We start from the raw sequence: 15,853 nt of genomic DNA, 5'->3' as shown, positions 1-15,853 counted from the left end.
GGACAAGACCACATGAGCATGATGCCGTTTCAATATCTGTTTCTCTCAGTCAGGTAATTGTGTTTGGCATGTTGTATCTTGTATCTTATCACCTTATATAAAAGGTGAGGTCAGGGGGGGAATTTCATTGACAAGCACTCAGAGTGCCGTCTTCAGATGTGACAAACGTGCATGCTTGTGGTTTCAAATATCCAGGTGGTTTCGTATCTTTTTCTTGTGTATCAAAGTTTAGTGAGGATTGTAACTGACAGATGTGAAAATGGCTGTGTATTAATAAATATAAAAAAGAAGCTGAAAGGTAAATTTGATTAAACACAAGTATGTTTTAAGGCTGTATCCAGTTAGAATGGAGTCAGGACTCATGAAACTCAACAGGATCTTTTGGACCTCTCTTATTAAAGTGAGTTCAGTTCAATTCAGTTTTATTTAAATAGTGCCAAATCACAACAGCAGTTGCCTCAGGGCACTTCAACTTCATTCTTCACATTCTCCTCAAAAAATCTGGAGAGATCATCACACAGACTGTATAAAAAACTTTTTATTAATTCCTTTATTTTACCAGATATGTCTTGAATGATAACTCTCCATCACCTTTTAAATATTGGCTTAACCTTGAACCTCAACACTGGCAGAGTCAAATCATCAATGGGGTTACAGCTTGTTTGAATTCTAACAATCCTGACTCCTTTGTGTTTCAGTGGCATGCATGGAAACAGTTGCACAGGCACCCACAACTTCCTCAGATTATGCAACAGTGTCCAAGCCTATACAGTTGAAATGACCATTGTTTTACATTACTTCACTCCGTCTCTACCCGACTAACAACAACGTCGAGCTCTGACATTTTTACTAATTTCTTAGTGGATTTCTCATACCGGATCAGTCCTGCTTTTTTCAGTACTGTCAACTTTATTCCCATTAACTTTTAACCCATTGTGAAATGAGCAATACTGTACAGAAGAAGTGAGTCAGAGTTTAACTTTGAGTTAATAATTATCTTTCCTGTGATACTTCTACAAAGGATCAGACCACAGCTGGTTTTCCTGCTGACATTCAGACACCATGGATCTGCGTCTCACTGCCTGCGTCCTGATGGTACTTTGTGCGACATGGAGTGCAAACGGAGGGAACATTTTGGTGTGGTACACCGAAGGCAGCCACTGGATAAACATGAAGCCTGTTCTGGAGATGCTGGTTGACAGGGGACACCAGGTGACTGTACTGACCCCGAGCTCGTCAATGTACATGAACACCAATGAACCTTCCCGCTTTCACTATGAGCCCTTCAACGTCTCTTTCTCATTGGAGGCTATGGAAGAGTTTCTAGAAGAGTTCCTCCGATTCTCCATATACGAGATTGATTATATGAACTACTTGGAGCTCTACATCAGATTCATTGACATAATGAAAACTGACCTGCAGTTTTCTATCCAGTATTTGGACGGTGTGGTGAAATCAGAAGCCGCCATGAAGAAATTGAAAGAAGGAAAGTACGACCTTCTCTTGGCTGACCCCCTCTACCCTGGCAGTGACTTGGTAGCAGATATTTTGGGGATCCCACTCGTCTTCTCTTTGCGCTTCTCCTTAGCTAATAACTGGGAGAGGCATTGTGGTCAGATGCCTGCTCCACCATCCTTTGTTCCCGGTGCCATGAGCAAACTCACAGATAAGATGGACTTCTCAGAGAGAGTGTGGAACTTTCTCTTCTACACTCTCCAAGACATCATGATTGATCACACTTTTTGGAACGTATTAGACAGATATTACTCTGATGTCAAAGGTGAGCAAATAGGCGTAAAGCACTGATTTATAAAACTATTTAAAACTTGCTAAAGATTTAAACGCAGTTTTTTAAATATCCCATCAGATCTGATTAAGAAAATATGCCTTGTATGAACTATTGGTGATATGTCCTTTACTTATGCATTGCAACAGGAACTCCCACCAGTGCCTGTGAGTTGATGAGTAAAGCAGACATCTGGTTAATTCGAACCTACTGGGATTTTGAATTCCCTCGTCCTTTCCTCCCCAACTTCAAATATGTTGGTGGGATCCACTGCAGACCTGCTAAACCTTTACCAGAGGTAAGGACACTCAACTATTACCATCTGATTAATCATTACATCACAGAATATTCCTGCCAGGAGCAGTGAAGCCATCAAAATTTTGAACAAAAATGAGAAAACAGCTGGTTGGCTGGTGGTGGGCTAATATTTGACTTGTTACAGGATCTGGAGGAATTTGTGCAGAGTTCTGGAGATGATGGCATTGTGATCTTCACTTTAGGATCCATGATCAACAACGTCACCAAGGAGAAGGCAAACATGATAGCTTCAGGCCTCGCTCAGATCCCACAAAAGTTAAGTTTTCTTTAAGGACAAGTGTCCTCTTTTTTGGAAATCAAAATATGGTCACCTTAGACTACTAGGACTACCAAAACTACCATTTCTACCATCTCAAATTTTACATCACTCAGTTTTTCCTGCGAAAAGTCAGATTTTGTCTGTTTGTCTGTTGTTTGTCTGATGATTTCTAATGACAAGTCTTGAGATGTCCCCTACCCTTCAAGTCTTGAAAAATTGCATTACAATATAAAACTAGCATACAAAACCCCCCCAATCATGTTAGCAAATATCTTACTGTTTATAGGTGCTGTGGAGATATAGAGGAGAAAAGCCAGAAACTTTGGGTGGCAACACTAAAATATATGACTGGATCCCTCAGAATGACCTCCTGGGTAAGTAATGTGGGTACCAATCACAGATGAATAACGGATCAATAGATGATGGGCAGTATAGAAACATTGATTCCATCAAAACTTATCTTAGTGAAAACAGATTCCACAACGATGGCAAATTTTCACTGCACACTGAACATAATTTTTTCTACAAAAGTTTTTAAAAGCCTAGAGCTTATTTTGCCACATTCAACACTAAATGTTTTATTGGAGGCTGTGAGCATTTGTTATATTAAAAACAAGGAGAACTGAATGAAATATGATTTTCTCACAGATTAAATCATGATTACAAGTTGCACGCTGCGCTAAACTACTTTGTTTAGTTCATTTTCTCAAAGCTGTTCCACTTTAACAGATGTCTGGACATGCAAGTTAAATTTCAACTTAAATCACTTCTTCACATATATTGACATTCCCAAGTAGTCCAAGTGTGTAATAAGTAATTAAATGTTTAATGGTTTGTTTAATGGTTATTTGGCATGTCTTATGTCACCTTAAAACTAAAGCTAAGTACTTGTCCAGGTTTAGTGAAACCTTTTTGCTGTCCAAGTGTGAAAAACTTACTCCAGATCTTTCATGGTTATTTGACATGTCTTAGGTCACCCTAAAGCTAGAGCTTTCATCACCCATGGAGGCACAAACGGGATTTATGAAGCCATCTACCATGGCGTTCCCATTGTGGGCATCCCCATGTTTGCTGACCAGCCAGACAACATGGTCCATATGAAAGAAAAAGGAGCTGCAGTTATTCTCAACTTGAACTTCATGACGTCTGAAGGTCTTAGAGACGCAATCAACACAGTCATCAACTACAAATCGTGAGTTCTTTGAACTATCTGTATACTTTGGATTAGGATTTGAAAGTATAGATTTTATAGCAAAGATGAGTGTGGGCTCAAGAGTATGAAAAGTATGAAGGCCAAGCATAACATACCTTAAACCAGAATTATTTGCAATTTCAAGTCACAGTGATCAACCTACACTGAACACAATCTGGTCTTGGTTTCTCATTCGTTTATTTATTTTTTTTAATTGATTTGCAGCATGTTTTGGGGTGCTTTACAGAGCCTTTGCGAGGCTTTTTTTTTTTCATAAATGTAAGTTGTTATGCTGTACCTTACTAAAACCACTGAGCCCTTTATTGTCACTGGAATGTGCATGTATTAATTTAGCAAGACAAAAAAAAGGTTTAAATGTTCTGGCAACACTTTATAACACAAACTACAAATATGGTGCAAGTACGCTGTACTTATGTGCATTTTGTGTTAAGTCAGGTTTTTGCAGGATATAATGAAAGAAGTACACTGTAAGTACCCTGTACTTTCTGGAATGCAAACCATATTATGGAGTCACCAGCGAAACAATGAAACAATTACAATGAATGTAGCACCCACAACTAAGGCACAAGTAGCCTACCAAGTCAGGTTTTTGCAGGAAATAATAAAATAATTACATTGTTAGACTACAAGTACCCTGTAATTAAGTGCAATTTTTTGTGCAACATTTTTTAGTTACACCATAACACAACCCGTGCCCCAGAAAGCACAGGATATTTCCAGTGTACTTGTTTTATTGTTTCTTGCAAAAACCTAAATTGTTGCCTGCAAATTGCACATAAGTGCAGGGTACTTATACGCTGGTCGTGTTAAAAAGTTTTAGCAACCCTTTTGTACTTTGTTTTAATTTGCTGTTAAACCTCTTTTACACTGATGGAATAGTAGAAAACACCAAGAATACCCATTCACACAATCAAATTCGTTTCACTTAAATCTGCAACAAACTAAAGTTATTTCCATGTCTCTTATTAGGCTTTGAGACCATGACATTTAACGTTTGGAGTTTAAGCTCTAACGTGCAGCCATCTCCTTAGAAATAAACAGCAGCACCGAGACTGCACAAAGTGATTAAATTATTAACTGGAGTTGAGGGCTCTTTACAATAAATTTCAAGATTAATGATTTTCTGTACCATTAATCTCTCGCCTCATTTAACTGTTTATTCTTGCAGTTTTATGTTCTTTAGAGATTAATTTTAAGACTTTTATCATCATCTGATAGCATCTCTGACTGGACTAGGTGGCAATGAAAGGGATCATTTCATACAGAAGCAGAGTCACATGTCCCATAAAACACCTCTTTTTGTGTGAGCGCACACAGAGCCTGAAATTGAGAGCTTTACATAGAAAGATGATAAAGACAGTAATCACAAGTCACTGAATGTACATGCCCTTGGGTTCTCAGGGCCATGCTCAGGTTCACACTTCAAAACAAGATTTCACTAATCAGTGGTTGATGTCACAGTGCCAACTTCTATATTTTATGTACAAACTATTGTTTTTCTGCTTCATAGGAGAATTCAAAAGACAGATTTACAGCATATCATAAAGTACGGTGGCCCCTAGAGACAAAGCACGTACAAAATCCAAAACACTTACAAAATCCAAAACACGTACAAAATCCAAAACACTTACAAAATCCAAAACACTAACAAAATCCAAAACACGTGCAAACTCCAAAACACATGCAAACTCCAAAACACATGCAAACTCCAAAACATACAAAATCCAAAACACTTACAAAATCCAAAACACATGCAAATTCCAAAACACAACGGAAATGCTCCAGGACGCTAGGGGCAGTGTTGAGCTTTCTTTTACCTAGTAACTACACAAGCCAGGAAGTACCAATGACCGGATTTGGGCTGTATCCCAATTCAGGGTCTGCAGCCTTAAAGGCCGCATTTTAAGGCCGATTACGTCACAGCGACACGACGAAGGCTGTCCCAGTTCAAAGGCTGCTCGAAATGCGGCCCTCAAATGCGTCCTTCATTTCCCTGAATTTTAAGGATTTTGGTGTAGCCTTCATGGCCCAACATATCCCAGACTTCATAGCGTGGCAGTCGGTGTGGATAATTTTGTCGAAAAAAACGGCGGAAGCGGAGCGGCCGAAGAGTAAACTTTCAGAAGTAAGTACTGAATATTATGTCACTTATTTATGCGCGAATGTTTTTATAATGGAGAACATTAAAACATTACTGTTGGCCACATGTCGGGAAAGTTATGTGACATTAGCGATGTTTGTACTAACTTGGTTTTAAAGCCTTTACTTCAAAATATACGCTGTTCAATAGTTGACTTTAATCTTACAGAGAATGTGATGATTTTATGGATAATTAAAGTCAGTCATATATCCACAAACACAACAAGCTGAAAGTCAGTGATGCTGCTCGGTTTGTAGTCCTGAATATCACGGCACAAGCAGGATTCACTGCACTGTTAATGTTAGCTATGTTGTATTGCTGCCTCTGTTCGGTGGTGTCGAGCCAAACGCACTTTAACGTGTGTTTGAACGAGCTGACGGTTCACTCGTTAAGCTGAAAGAAAGATGCTTTAATCACAGGAGTCACACATGTGTCCACTGCACCATCTGGGAACTCTTCTTGTTTACCACTGTAATAACACAAATACTAAATCCTCCTTCTCTTGTGCTGTTTTGTAGCAGTGTATACACCTGAGACTATCACCTGTCTGTCCGTCCTGCACTCTCTCTCTTTTTCTTTCTCTCTGATTGTGGAATAAAAGTATGAACATGTAGTTATAAGTTACACTTGTGTTTGAATCCTGCAGCTTATCACACATTTGATTTCCATGTGTGACAACTGCAAGTGTCCAGAGTGAGGACAGACTGAGGGACCCACTGCTGCACATCATCTGTGAGGCTTTGCACCCCTGATGATCCACCAGGACAAACTCAGCAGTGTGTGAGGAAGAGGAGGAAGAAGAGCCAGCAGCAGCTGACAGATGGAGATAATAGACAGACTGTTCCCTGTTTGTGAAGGACTGCTAGGAAAGTTTAACATAACTAATTGTCTGTCCTAAATCAGTCTTATTAGGTTATGTTCAAATAATTTTATCATTCCAGTGTTTTCAGTGTGGGAGAAAGTACTCAGGGCCTTCAAGTTACACACCATGAAAGGCAGCAACAAGTTTAATGTTCAGAAACCTAAAGTCTGTATCAGCAGCAGAATGGACCTAAAAATAAATGTTTGTTCCAGTTCTATGAAGCTTTGAGTATTTTGGATTAGTAGTACTGCTGTGTTTGTTGCATCATATTGCTGTAATTGTTTATATGCTTTATATATTCTGAGGTAAGTTGATCTATATTGTTACATCATATTCTATAAGGATGTTATGTGTTTGTATACTTTCTGCCCAGTTTGACCCATTTAGCAGAAGTCAGTCTGTTTAAGGCTCTGATATCTATTCTGTATGACTTAAAGCAGTTATGACATGGTCATGGTCCATAAAGGAATATTTAATATGTCAGTCTACTCTTCATTCAGAAACAGTTTTCACAGCTCGTACATTTTCTTTTTATAAATATATGTAAACAATGAGCCAAATTTAGTAATGCCAACATACTGAAGGAACAACATTTGTCTCTTATATAGATTAGATTAGATTAGATTAGATAGAACTTTATTAATCCCTCGGGTGGGTTCCTCTGGGAAATTCGATTTCCAAAAAAGCACAGCACCGACAGAAGTTACAGAATATTATATATATATATATACACACACACACACACACACACACACACACACACACACATATATAAATACAGAGACAATATAAATAAAATATACGAAGGGGATAAATAGAATAAATAGGAATAAAAAATAAAAATACAAGTGAATGAATTGCACATTTCAAGTATTGAGGTCTATTGCACTGTTGACTATTTACAAAAGTATTGCACAAAAGGTATTGCACAGTGAGGTGAAGAGGCACTACAGCTTAGTTGTTCCCCCCTCCTTTGTCCTCCTGTTTCCCCTCCCTCTCCCCTCCAGAGAGGAGTTAAACAGTTTGATGGCGTGTGGGACAAAGGAGTTTTTAAGTCTGTTGGTTCTTGTCTTGGGGAGAAGCAACCTGTCACTGAACAGACTCTTCTGGTTGTTAATGGCCGTGTGCAGAGGATGCCCAGCATTGTTCATAATGTCCATCAGTTTCTTTAATGTCCTTTTCTCTGCCACTGTCACCAGAGTGTCCAGCTTCATGCCGACCACAGAGCTAGCCCTCCTGATCAGTTTTTCCAGCCTGGATGAGTCCTTCTTTGCTGTGCTGCTCCCCCAGCACACCACAGCATAGAAAAGTACTCCAGCAACCACCGACTGGTAAAACATCCTCAGGAGCTTCCTGCAGATGTTAAAAGACCTCAGCCTCCTGAGGAAGTACAGTCGGCTTTGGGCTTTTTTGTACAGGTGCTCTGTGTTGCATGACCAGTCCAGTTTATTGTCCACCCACAGCCCGAGGTACTTGTACTTGTTGACCACCTCCACCTCCTCCCCCTCTATCTGAACCGGCAGTGGACCTGCTCTAGACCTCCCGAAGTCCACAACCAGTTCCTTAGTCTTTGAGGTGTTGAGTTGCAGGTGGTTTGTGTGACTCCATGCGACAAAGTTCCTCACCAGACTTCTGTACTCCTCTTCCTGATCATCCCAGATACACCCCATGATGGCTGTGTCGTCTGCAAACTTCTGAATGTGGCATAATTCAGAGTTGTAGCAGAAGTCAGAGGTGTACAGGGTGAAGAGAAGAGGGGACAGCACAGTTCCCTGTGGTGCTCCTGTGCTGCTGACCACAGTGTCAGACGTGATGTCCTTCAGCCTGACGTACTGTGGTCTGTCGGTGAGGTAGTCGGAGATCCAAGCGACCAGGCAGGGGTCCACCTCCATCCTGTTCAGTTTTTCCTGAAGCATATATATGCATATATATGCAGTTTTTCCTGAAGCATATATGATACACCTATATATGCACTGTCAAAGATACTTGTCTTTGAGTGAAGATTTAAGGTGATAAGACATAAATAACTGCAACTTGAATCTGTACTGAGGCTCAGTATTTGACACAGAGTTCATGTTCACTGCTGTAATAGCTAATAATGATTAATATAATAACTATAATATTGGCCATATTATATTTACATTACCAAAGTGATATGACTTTAGTCTCATGAACAACATTAGCTAATTGTTATTTACTAACTAATGTTAAATGACTGTTCAGTACAGAAATGAAGCCCAAAAATCATGTTTTACTGTCCTGTGGTCTCAGCCTCAGATACTTATCAAATCACACAAAGCTCTTGCAGAAACAAACAAACGAACAAAATATGTTCTCCTTCATTTCTGTCAAACAAAGTTGTATAACACGTTTTCAGCGGTTAGTATCATGGTTGCTAGGCAACCTGGGCAGTGTGACGGAGACTATACCGTCCCATACAGCCCAACAAACTTGCCGTTTATTTTGCAAATCGAGCTCAACACTGCCCCTAGCGTCCAGGAGCACTTCCATTGTGATTTGGAGTTTGCAAGTGTTTTGGATTTTGTAAGTGTTTTGGAGTTTGTAAGTGTTTTGGATTTTGTACGTGTTTTGGATTTTGTACGTGTTTTGGAGTTTGCATGTGTTTTGGATTTTGTACGTGTTTTGGATTTTGCATGTGTTTTGGATTTTGCATGTGTTTTGGATTTTGTAAGTGTTTTGGATTTTGCATGTGTTTTGGATTTTGTAAGTGTTTTGGATTTTGTAAGTGTTTCGGATTTTGTACGTGTTTTGGATTTTGCATGTGTTTTGGATTTTGTAAGTGTTTTGGATTTTGCATGTGTTTTGGAGTTTGTGCATGATATTTGGAATTTGTAAGTGTTTTTGGAGTTTGTACACCGGGGCCACCGTAATAAAGGTCTAATGAGCATAAAAGTTCAAGTACCACAAAGTTGTTGTTTTTTTAAATGTATCTCTTTATTTGAATTTTTTGATACAAAACAACAACAAACAACAAAAACAACACAATAATGTCACGGTTCTGGGTCAGTATTGACCCAGCATTCTGAGTTCTGATCTATTTTGAATGAACGTTTTGTTTCTCTGGTGTTTTGTTGATGATGATTATTATTGTTTGAGTTCTATGTGTTATATTCGGTATGCCTGCTTATGAGTCTGCGTCTGTGTCTCTGTCGTGTGCTTCCTGTTTTATTTTGTAGTTCTGTGTCCTATGTCAGTGCGTTCAGCTTTGTGCTCTCCCTGTCTCGTCAGTGTAATCAGCGTCAGCCGTGTCTCCCAGCTGTTTCCTCTTCGCTCCGTTCACCTCTTGTATTTAGTGTCTGTGTCTTCCCCTACTCGGTGTTGTGTCGTTAACGTCTGTTCATCCTCTTACCTTCTCCATGCTGTGTGTTTGTCATGTTCCAGTTCTCCAGCACCACTGTTTGTAAGTTTTTGTTCAGTTTTGTGACTCATAGTTTGAGGAGTTTTTCCAGCAATAAAGCTGCGTTTTCAGTTTAAGTCCTGTCTCCAAGAGTCCTGCGTATTGGGTCCACCACTCCTGCCTGCCTGCCACACAGTCAACCATGACAAATAAGCAGTCTGAGACATGTAAAAGGAAAACTAATAGAGTATGGTAAATAATTGGGTCTACCAGCCATTTACACATTTGTCCTGACAAACCCAACCTGCCATTGGAATGGGGCTGCCCCTCTCACTATAGTTTTCCTCAGATCATCAGGTAAGTAATCACTGGAGGGCGCCATATATCCAAAAAAAGTGTCACTTCAATTCAGTCTCTGCCTCTGCTCTGGCCCCAATCTGTAACAACCACCTATTGCCACCATCCCTCGTGAACTCGTGTATATGGGAGTCCACGAGGGATGGGTATTACATGTTTTTAGGATTTATTTTTTTTTAAACATAACACTATTCTAAGCTTTAGTGACCTGTCTTCTTTGTATAATTTGTATTATTATAACTTGTATCATTTCTTCCGCTATTGTCAAATAAGACACTGTGCATCTTCTATCTTGCCAGAGTTTCCAAGTCAGCCCCCTAAGCAATGGTAGGAAGAATTATTTGAGCTGAAGTCTCACAGTAAGGCTCTTATAACACAAAAAAGGGCGATCGTGGCTCAAAGAGTTGGCATTTCGTCTTGTAACCGGAAGGTTGCCGGTTCGAGCCCCGGCTATGACAGTCTCGGCGTTGTGTCCTTGGGCAAGACACTTCACCTACCGCCTACTGGTGATGGCCAGAGGAGCCCATCGCGCGATATGGCAGCCTCGCCTCTGTCAGTCTGCCCCAGGGCAGCTGTGGCTACAACTGTAGCTTGCCTCCACCAGTGTGTGAATGTGAGAGTGAATGAATAGTGGAATTGTACAGCGCTTTGAGGGCCCCGAAAAGTGCTATATAAATGCAATCCATTATTATTATTATTAAATACCTTAATTAAGACATGGGGCAATTACTGAACCCCCCCCAAAAAAAAAAAAAAAGTTGGGAACAGGACCTGGGCCTTAAGTTTGGGAAAGATTACTGGGACAAAGTAATTGACAGAATTCATACCTCGTCCTCATGTGCAAGACTCTCTCTTATTCAGTTTAAGACGGTGTACAGATTGCACTTCTCAAGATCTAAACTTTTTGCAATGGGTACCACCTCATAAAATATATGGCTCTTAAAGTAGCATGCTTATGACCGACATTAAAGTACAGTAGTATAGGCCTATTTAACACCTACATACAGTTTACACAAGACAATTTTATGTCTTATATGAATATTATTTATTTTAACTTTCATAAACAAGATGTGACGAGTGATAATATAACAACTGTACTGCATCAAAACATTCACAGCAGGTGGGATATCCAATCTTTAAGTGATTACCTGATGAATCCTGCTTCTGGGTCCAAACTACTCTGCATTTATTAAAGCGGTTTTAATGCTTTTTATTTTGTTCTATTTATTTTGAACAAGCCCCTAAAAACAGTCAGTGATCACTGTCGGCCTCTCTCGGTTTTTATTACTGCTAATCATTTTAAAGCTCAGTTTTTAAAACCTTATGATGTAACTACACCCCAGCCCATGCAGCAGAATATTAATGACTAACCTTGGATTGTGGATGGATTATCTCAGTTTTTCTCCTGACTGAAGTTTGGTCTGTTTACAGCATCCAGCCATTATTCGATTAAATTTGTTCCTAATCATCAGGAACTCTCGCGTCAACTTTTATCGAGTTGTAAAAAGTTAGCTATCATACTCCAGCTTCACTGAGTTTATGTTATGCTAACATAGCTGTGCAGCTAGCCACCGTGCAGCACATAATTACAGTGGGGCAAAAAAGTATTTAGTCAACCACCGATTGTACAAGTTCCCCCACTTAAAATGATGACAGAGGTCAGTAATTTGCACCAGAGGTACACTTCAACTGTGAGAGACAGAATGTGAAAAAAAAATCCATGAATCCACATGGTAGGATTTGTAAAGAATTTATTTGTAAATTAGGGTGGAAAATAAGTATTTGGTCACCTCAAACATGGAAAATCTCTGGCTCTCACAGACCTGTAACGTCTTCTGTAAGAAGCTTTTCTGTCCCCCACTCGTTACCTGTATGAATGGCACCTGTTTGAACTCATCATCTGTATAAAAGACACCTGTCCACAGCCTCAAACATTCAGACTCCAAACTCCGCCATGGCCAAGACCAAAGAGCTTTCGAAGGACACCAGGAAAAGTATTGTAGACCTGCACCAGACTGGGAAGAGTGAATCTACAATAGGCAAGCAGCTTGGTGTGAAAAAATCAACTGTGGGAGCAATCATCAGAAAATGGAAGACATACAAGACCACTGATAATCTCCCTCGATCTGGGGCTCCACGCAAGATCTCATCCCGTGGGGTCAAAATGATCATGAGAACGGTGAGCAAAGATCCCAGAACCACACGGGGGGACCTGGTGAATGACCTGCAGAGAGCTGGGACCAAAGTAACAAAGGTCACCATCAGTAACACACTACAACGGCAGGGAATCAAATCCCGCAGTGCCAGACGTGTTCCGCTGCTGAAGCCAGTGCATGTCCAGGCCTGTCTGAAGTTTGCCAGAGAGCACATGGATGATACAGCAGAGGATTGGGAGAATGTCATGTGGTCAGATGAAACCAAAGTAGAACTTTTTGGTATAAACTCAACTCGTCGTGTTTGGAGGAAGAAGAATACTGAGTTGCATCCCAAGAACACCATACCTACTGTGAAGCATGGGGGTGGAAACATCATGCTATGGGGCTGTTTTTCTGCCAAGGGGACAGGACGACTGATCCGTGTTAAGGACAGAATGAATGGGGCCATGTATCGTGAGATTTTGAGCCAAAACCTCCTTCCATCAGTGAGAACTTTGAAGATGAAACGAGGCTGGGTCTTCCAACATGACAATGATCCAAAACACACCGCCCGGGCAACAAAGGAGTGGCTCCGTAAGAAGCATTTGAAAGTCCTGGAGTGGCCTAGCCAGTCTCCAGACCTCAACCCCATAGAAAATCTGTGGCGGGAGTTGAAAGTCCGTGTTGCTCGGCGACAGCCCCAAAACATCACTGCTCTCGAGAAGATCTGCATGGAGGAATGGGCCAAAATACCAGCTACTGTGTGTGCAAACCTGGTAAAGACCTATAGTAAACGTTTGACCTCTGTTATTGCCAACAAAGGTTATGTTACAAAGTATTGAGTTGTATTTTTGTTATTGACCAAATACTTATTTTCCACCCTGATTTACGAATAAATTCTTTACAAATCCTACCATGTGAATTCATGGATTTTTTTTTCACATTCTGTCTCTCACAGTTGAAGTGTACCTCTGGTGCAAATTACTGACCTCTGTCATCATTTTAGGTGGGGGAACTTGCACAATCGGTGGCTGACTAAATACTTTTTTGCCCCACTGTATATACCAGCTAGCCCAACTTCAGTAACCCTACAAACGCCACTGCTGTTTATTTTTCAGTCTTCATTTATGTTGGAAGTGATAGCAGAGCTGTACATTTTATCTTTTGCTGTTGCGGTTAAGCTGCCGGAATTATAGCTTCACGACCCTCCTTTGTGGTTCATGCTTATCGAAGTTCAGTTTGCTCTCCATGACGTTTCAGCTGACAACATGAATTACTATCGTGTGGTGGCCTCGCTGGATCCGCTGTCCACCCGCTGTGTGATGACCCTCCATGATGATGATGGTGATCCCCCCCACCCAAGGGAAATACACCCCTCTCAAGGCACTGCTGCTGTGGTGCTACTCCCTCTCCGATGCAGAGCTTGCTGATAAACTCCCTCTCTCAGGCCTGGGTGATGGTACAGCTCTCAAGCTCATGGAGGGCATGCTGCCCTTGCTAGGAACGGATGACGTTGGATTCCTCTTTCTCAGACAGTTTCCGTTGCGAGGTGACCTCGCCAACTCCCCACTGCTGGCCGCAAAGGATTACCATTCACTCGCAGAAGAAGCAGGTTGCCTTCTCCTGGCTACCAAGAGCTTCGGCATCCAGGTGATAGTTCCCGACTCACCAACGGCATCTCCCGCGCCACGGATTCTCCAACTCATCGATTGTGGCTAGGATTGTGGCACTGCGGAAAAGGGCTGTGTTTTTACCATCAGTGCCGTTCCATCTTTGCAGTTTTAAGGCCCAGGGAAACGAGCCTGCCAGCGCTCTGTAGTTGCCGTGACCGCTGGCGATAAGGAAAGGCTGCTCTTCACACAGGACTCGCGGTTGGAGAGACGTTTTCTGGTTCACTCCGGCTCACAGAAGAGCCTCGGGAGTCAACCCGAAAACGTCGGGAGCCTCCACAATGGCACATTATTTAATCTTAAAAAAATTGGAGCTTTCCCATGTACCACCAGAGAGAACCCAAGTACTACTAGTGGTACGCATACCACAGTTTGAGAAAGACTGATCTAGACTATCTAAAATATACCCCGACATTCCTGACCTGTGTAACAGTGGCAACACATCCACCTCGTATTTAACTCATGTGTTTTTTACCTGCACAACACTTCAGTTATACAGGACTTTTTATTTTGCACTGCTCTCTCCTGTTTTGAGTGTTACACTCAAGCCTTGCCTATTTTTTATTTATTTATTTATTTTTTTGGATTGGACATTTGGATCAGGACTGGTTATCAGCTGTTCACTAGTTCTCAAAAATTGTAATTGCCTGAACTGTAATGAGGTATATCTTTGTATCATTTGGTACTTATTTTATTAGCCCTGATATGTCAAGCTACATGTAAAAATTCTATAAATAAAGAGGAAAAAATAATAAAAATGTAACAATTCAGATTATGTTTTTTAATTCATATACACATTCACAGGTACAAAGAAAATGCTATGCAGCTGTCCAGCATCCACCACGACAGACCCATGAGTGCTCTGGAAGAGGCAGTATTCTGGATTGAATTCACACTGAGAAATAAAGGGGCCAAGCACTTGAGGGTCCAGGCCCATGAGCTCACCTGGTACCAGTATCACAGCCTGGATGTCCTGGGCTTCTTCCTCACTATAGTTCTACTTCTCATATTCATCTTCATCAAGACCTGCAGTTTCTGTTTGAACAGGTGTTGTGTCAGGAAAGAAAAAAAGAAAAGGAAGGCTAAATAACAGACTGAACTGAAACAGAGATGTGGGACCAGTGCAGTATTTGTTACTTACATGAGATTTTCTTTCATGTATGTTTAGTTTCCCACCATCTTATTCTTTATGTATCACCACTGATTATTTTAACTAATTACAAGTGTGTTAATTTGCATAAATGTACCTGAATTTAATCTGACATTAAAAACCAAATGCTGATTGGCTGTTGAGTATATTTTTTTAAGAAAAGAAAATTCATTCTATGCCTTTAGCTGAGTAACACAAGTTTCTCTTTTAGTAATCTAGGCATACATCCATGCCATCAACAGTTATATAGATATAAAAGGTTCAAATTAAAATTTTACATAAATTATGTTATTATGAATTATGAGGAAAAACAAAAAAAACACTAAATCATGTTATGAAAGAGGTTGATACAAGCTGATACATTTGGATGACAAAACTTCGTAAACATTTCCTTTGTATGAACATGTTGAAAAGTACAGGAATAAGTTTTTACTTAAAGTGCTGCGGTGTCCTAAAACTCAATTTTCCATTTTTTTTGACGATAGTTCAGAATATGAAAAGGAAAAAAAATTAATATGAAAAAGCAACCACTACATCCTGGTGTCCTGAACACGATGTAATGTAATGTGGCTATATACAGTATCTCACAAAAGTGAGTACACCCC

At 40.5% G+C, this 15,853-nt stretch overlaps 1 protein-coding gene across 1 annotated transcript; it reads left to right on the top strand.

Moving 5' to 3' along the window:
* The first annotated feature begins 1,031 nt into the window (after nucleotides 1-1,031).
* LOC147317812 (UDP-glucuronosyltransferase 2A2-like) lies at nucleotides 1,032-15,392 on the top strand. Its single transcript, XM_086315157.1, has 6 exons — nucleotides 1,032-1,780; nucleotides 1,936-2,084; nucleotides 2,229-2,360; nucleotides 2,650-2,737; nucleotides 3,336-3,555; nucleotides 14,903-15,392. The coding sequence occupies exons 1-6, from the start codon at nucleotides 1,063-1,065 to the stop codon at nucleotides 15,186-15,188; spliced, it is 1,593 nt and encodes a 530-aa protein (XP_086171283.1). The 5' UTR covers nucleotides 1,032-1,062; the 3' UTR covers nucleotides 15,189-15,392.
* The last annotated feature ends 461 nt before the right edge of the window (nucleotides 15,393-15,853 follow it).

The sequence above is a fragment of the Aulonocara sp. 'chitande type north' Nkhata Bay genome, linkage group LG12 (assembly GCF_057382095.1).
Source record: "Aulonocara sp. 'chitande type north' Nkhata Bay isolate Kocher_YH1m ecotype deep benthic linkage group LG12, A_spYH_male_GT1.1, whole genome shotgun sequence".
Classification (NCBI taxonomy): domain Eukaryota; kingdom Metazoa; phylum Chordata; class Actinopteri; order Cichliformes; family Cichlidae; genus Aulonocara; species Aulonocara sp. 'chitande type north' Nkhata Bay.
Note: the sequence above shows the minus strand (reverse complement) of the source record. Positions and strands in the feature narration are given on the sequence as shown.

Bases quoted from the DNA above. Each gene is read 5' to 3' on its own strand.
- LOC147317812 (XM_086315157.1), top strand. From the start codon at position 1,063: ATGGATCTGCGTCTCACTGCCTGCGTCCTGATGGTACTTTGTGCGACA. The intron at 2,085-2,228 runs GTAAGGACACTC...GACTTGTTACAG, and splicing joins CTGCTAAACCTTTACCAGAG to GATCTGGAGGAATTTGTGCA. The intron at 2,738-3,335 runs GTAAGTAATGTG...GACATGTCTTAG, and splicing joins CCCTCAGAATGACCTCCTGG to GTCACCCTAAAGCTAGAGCT.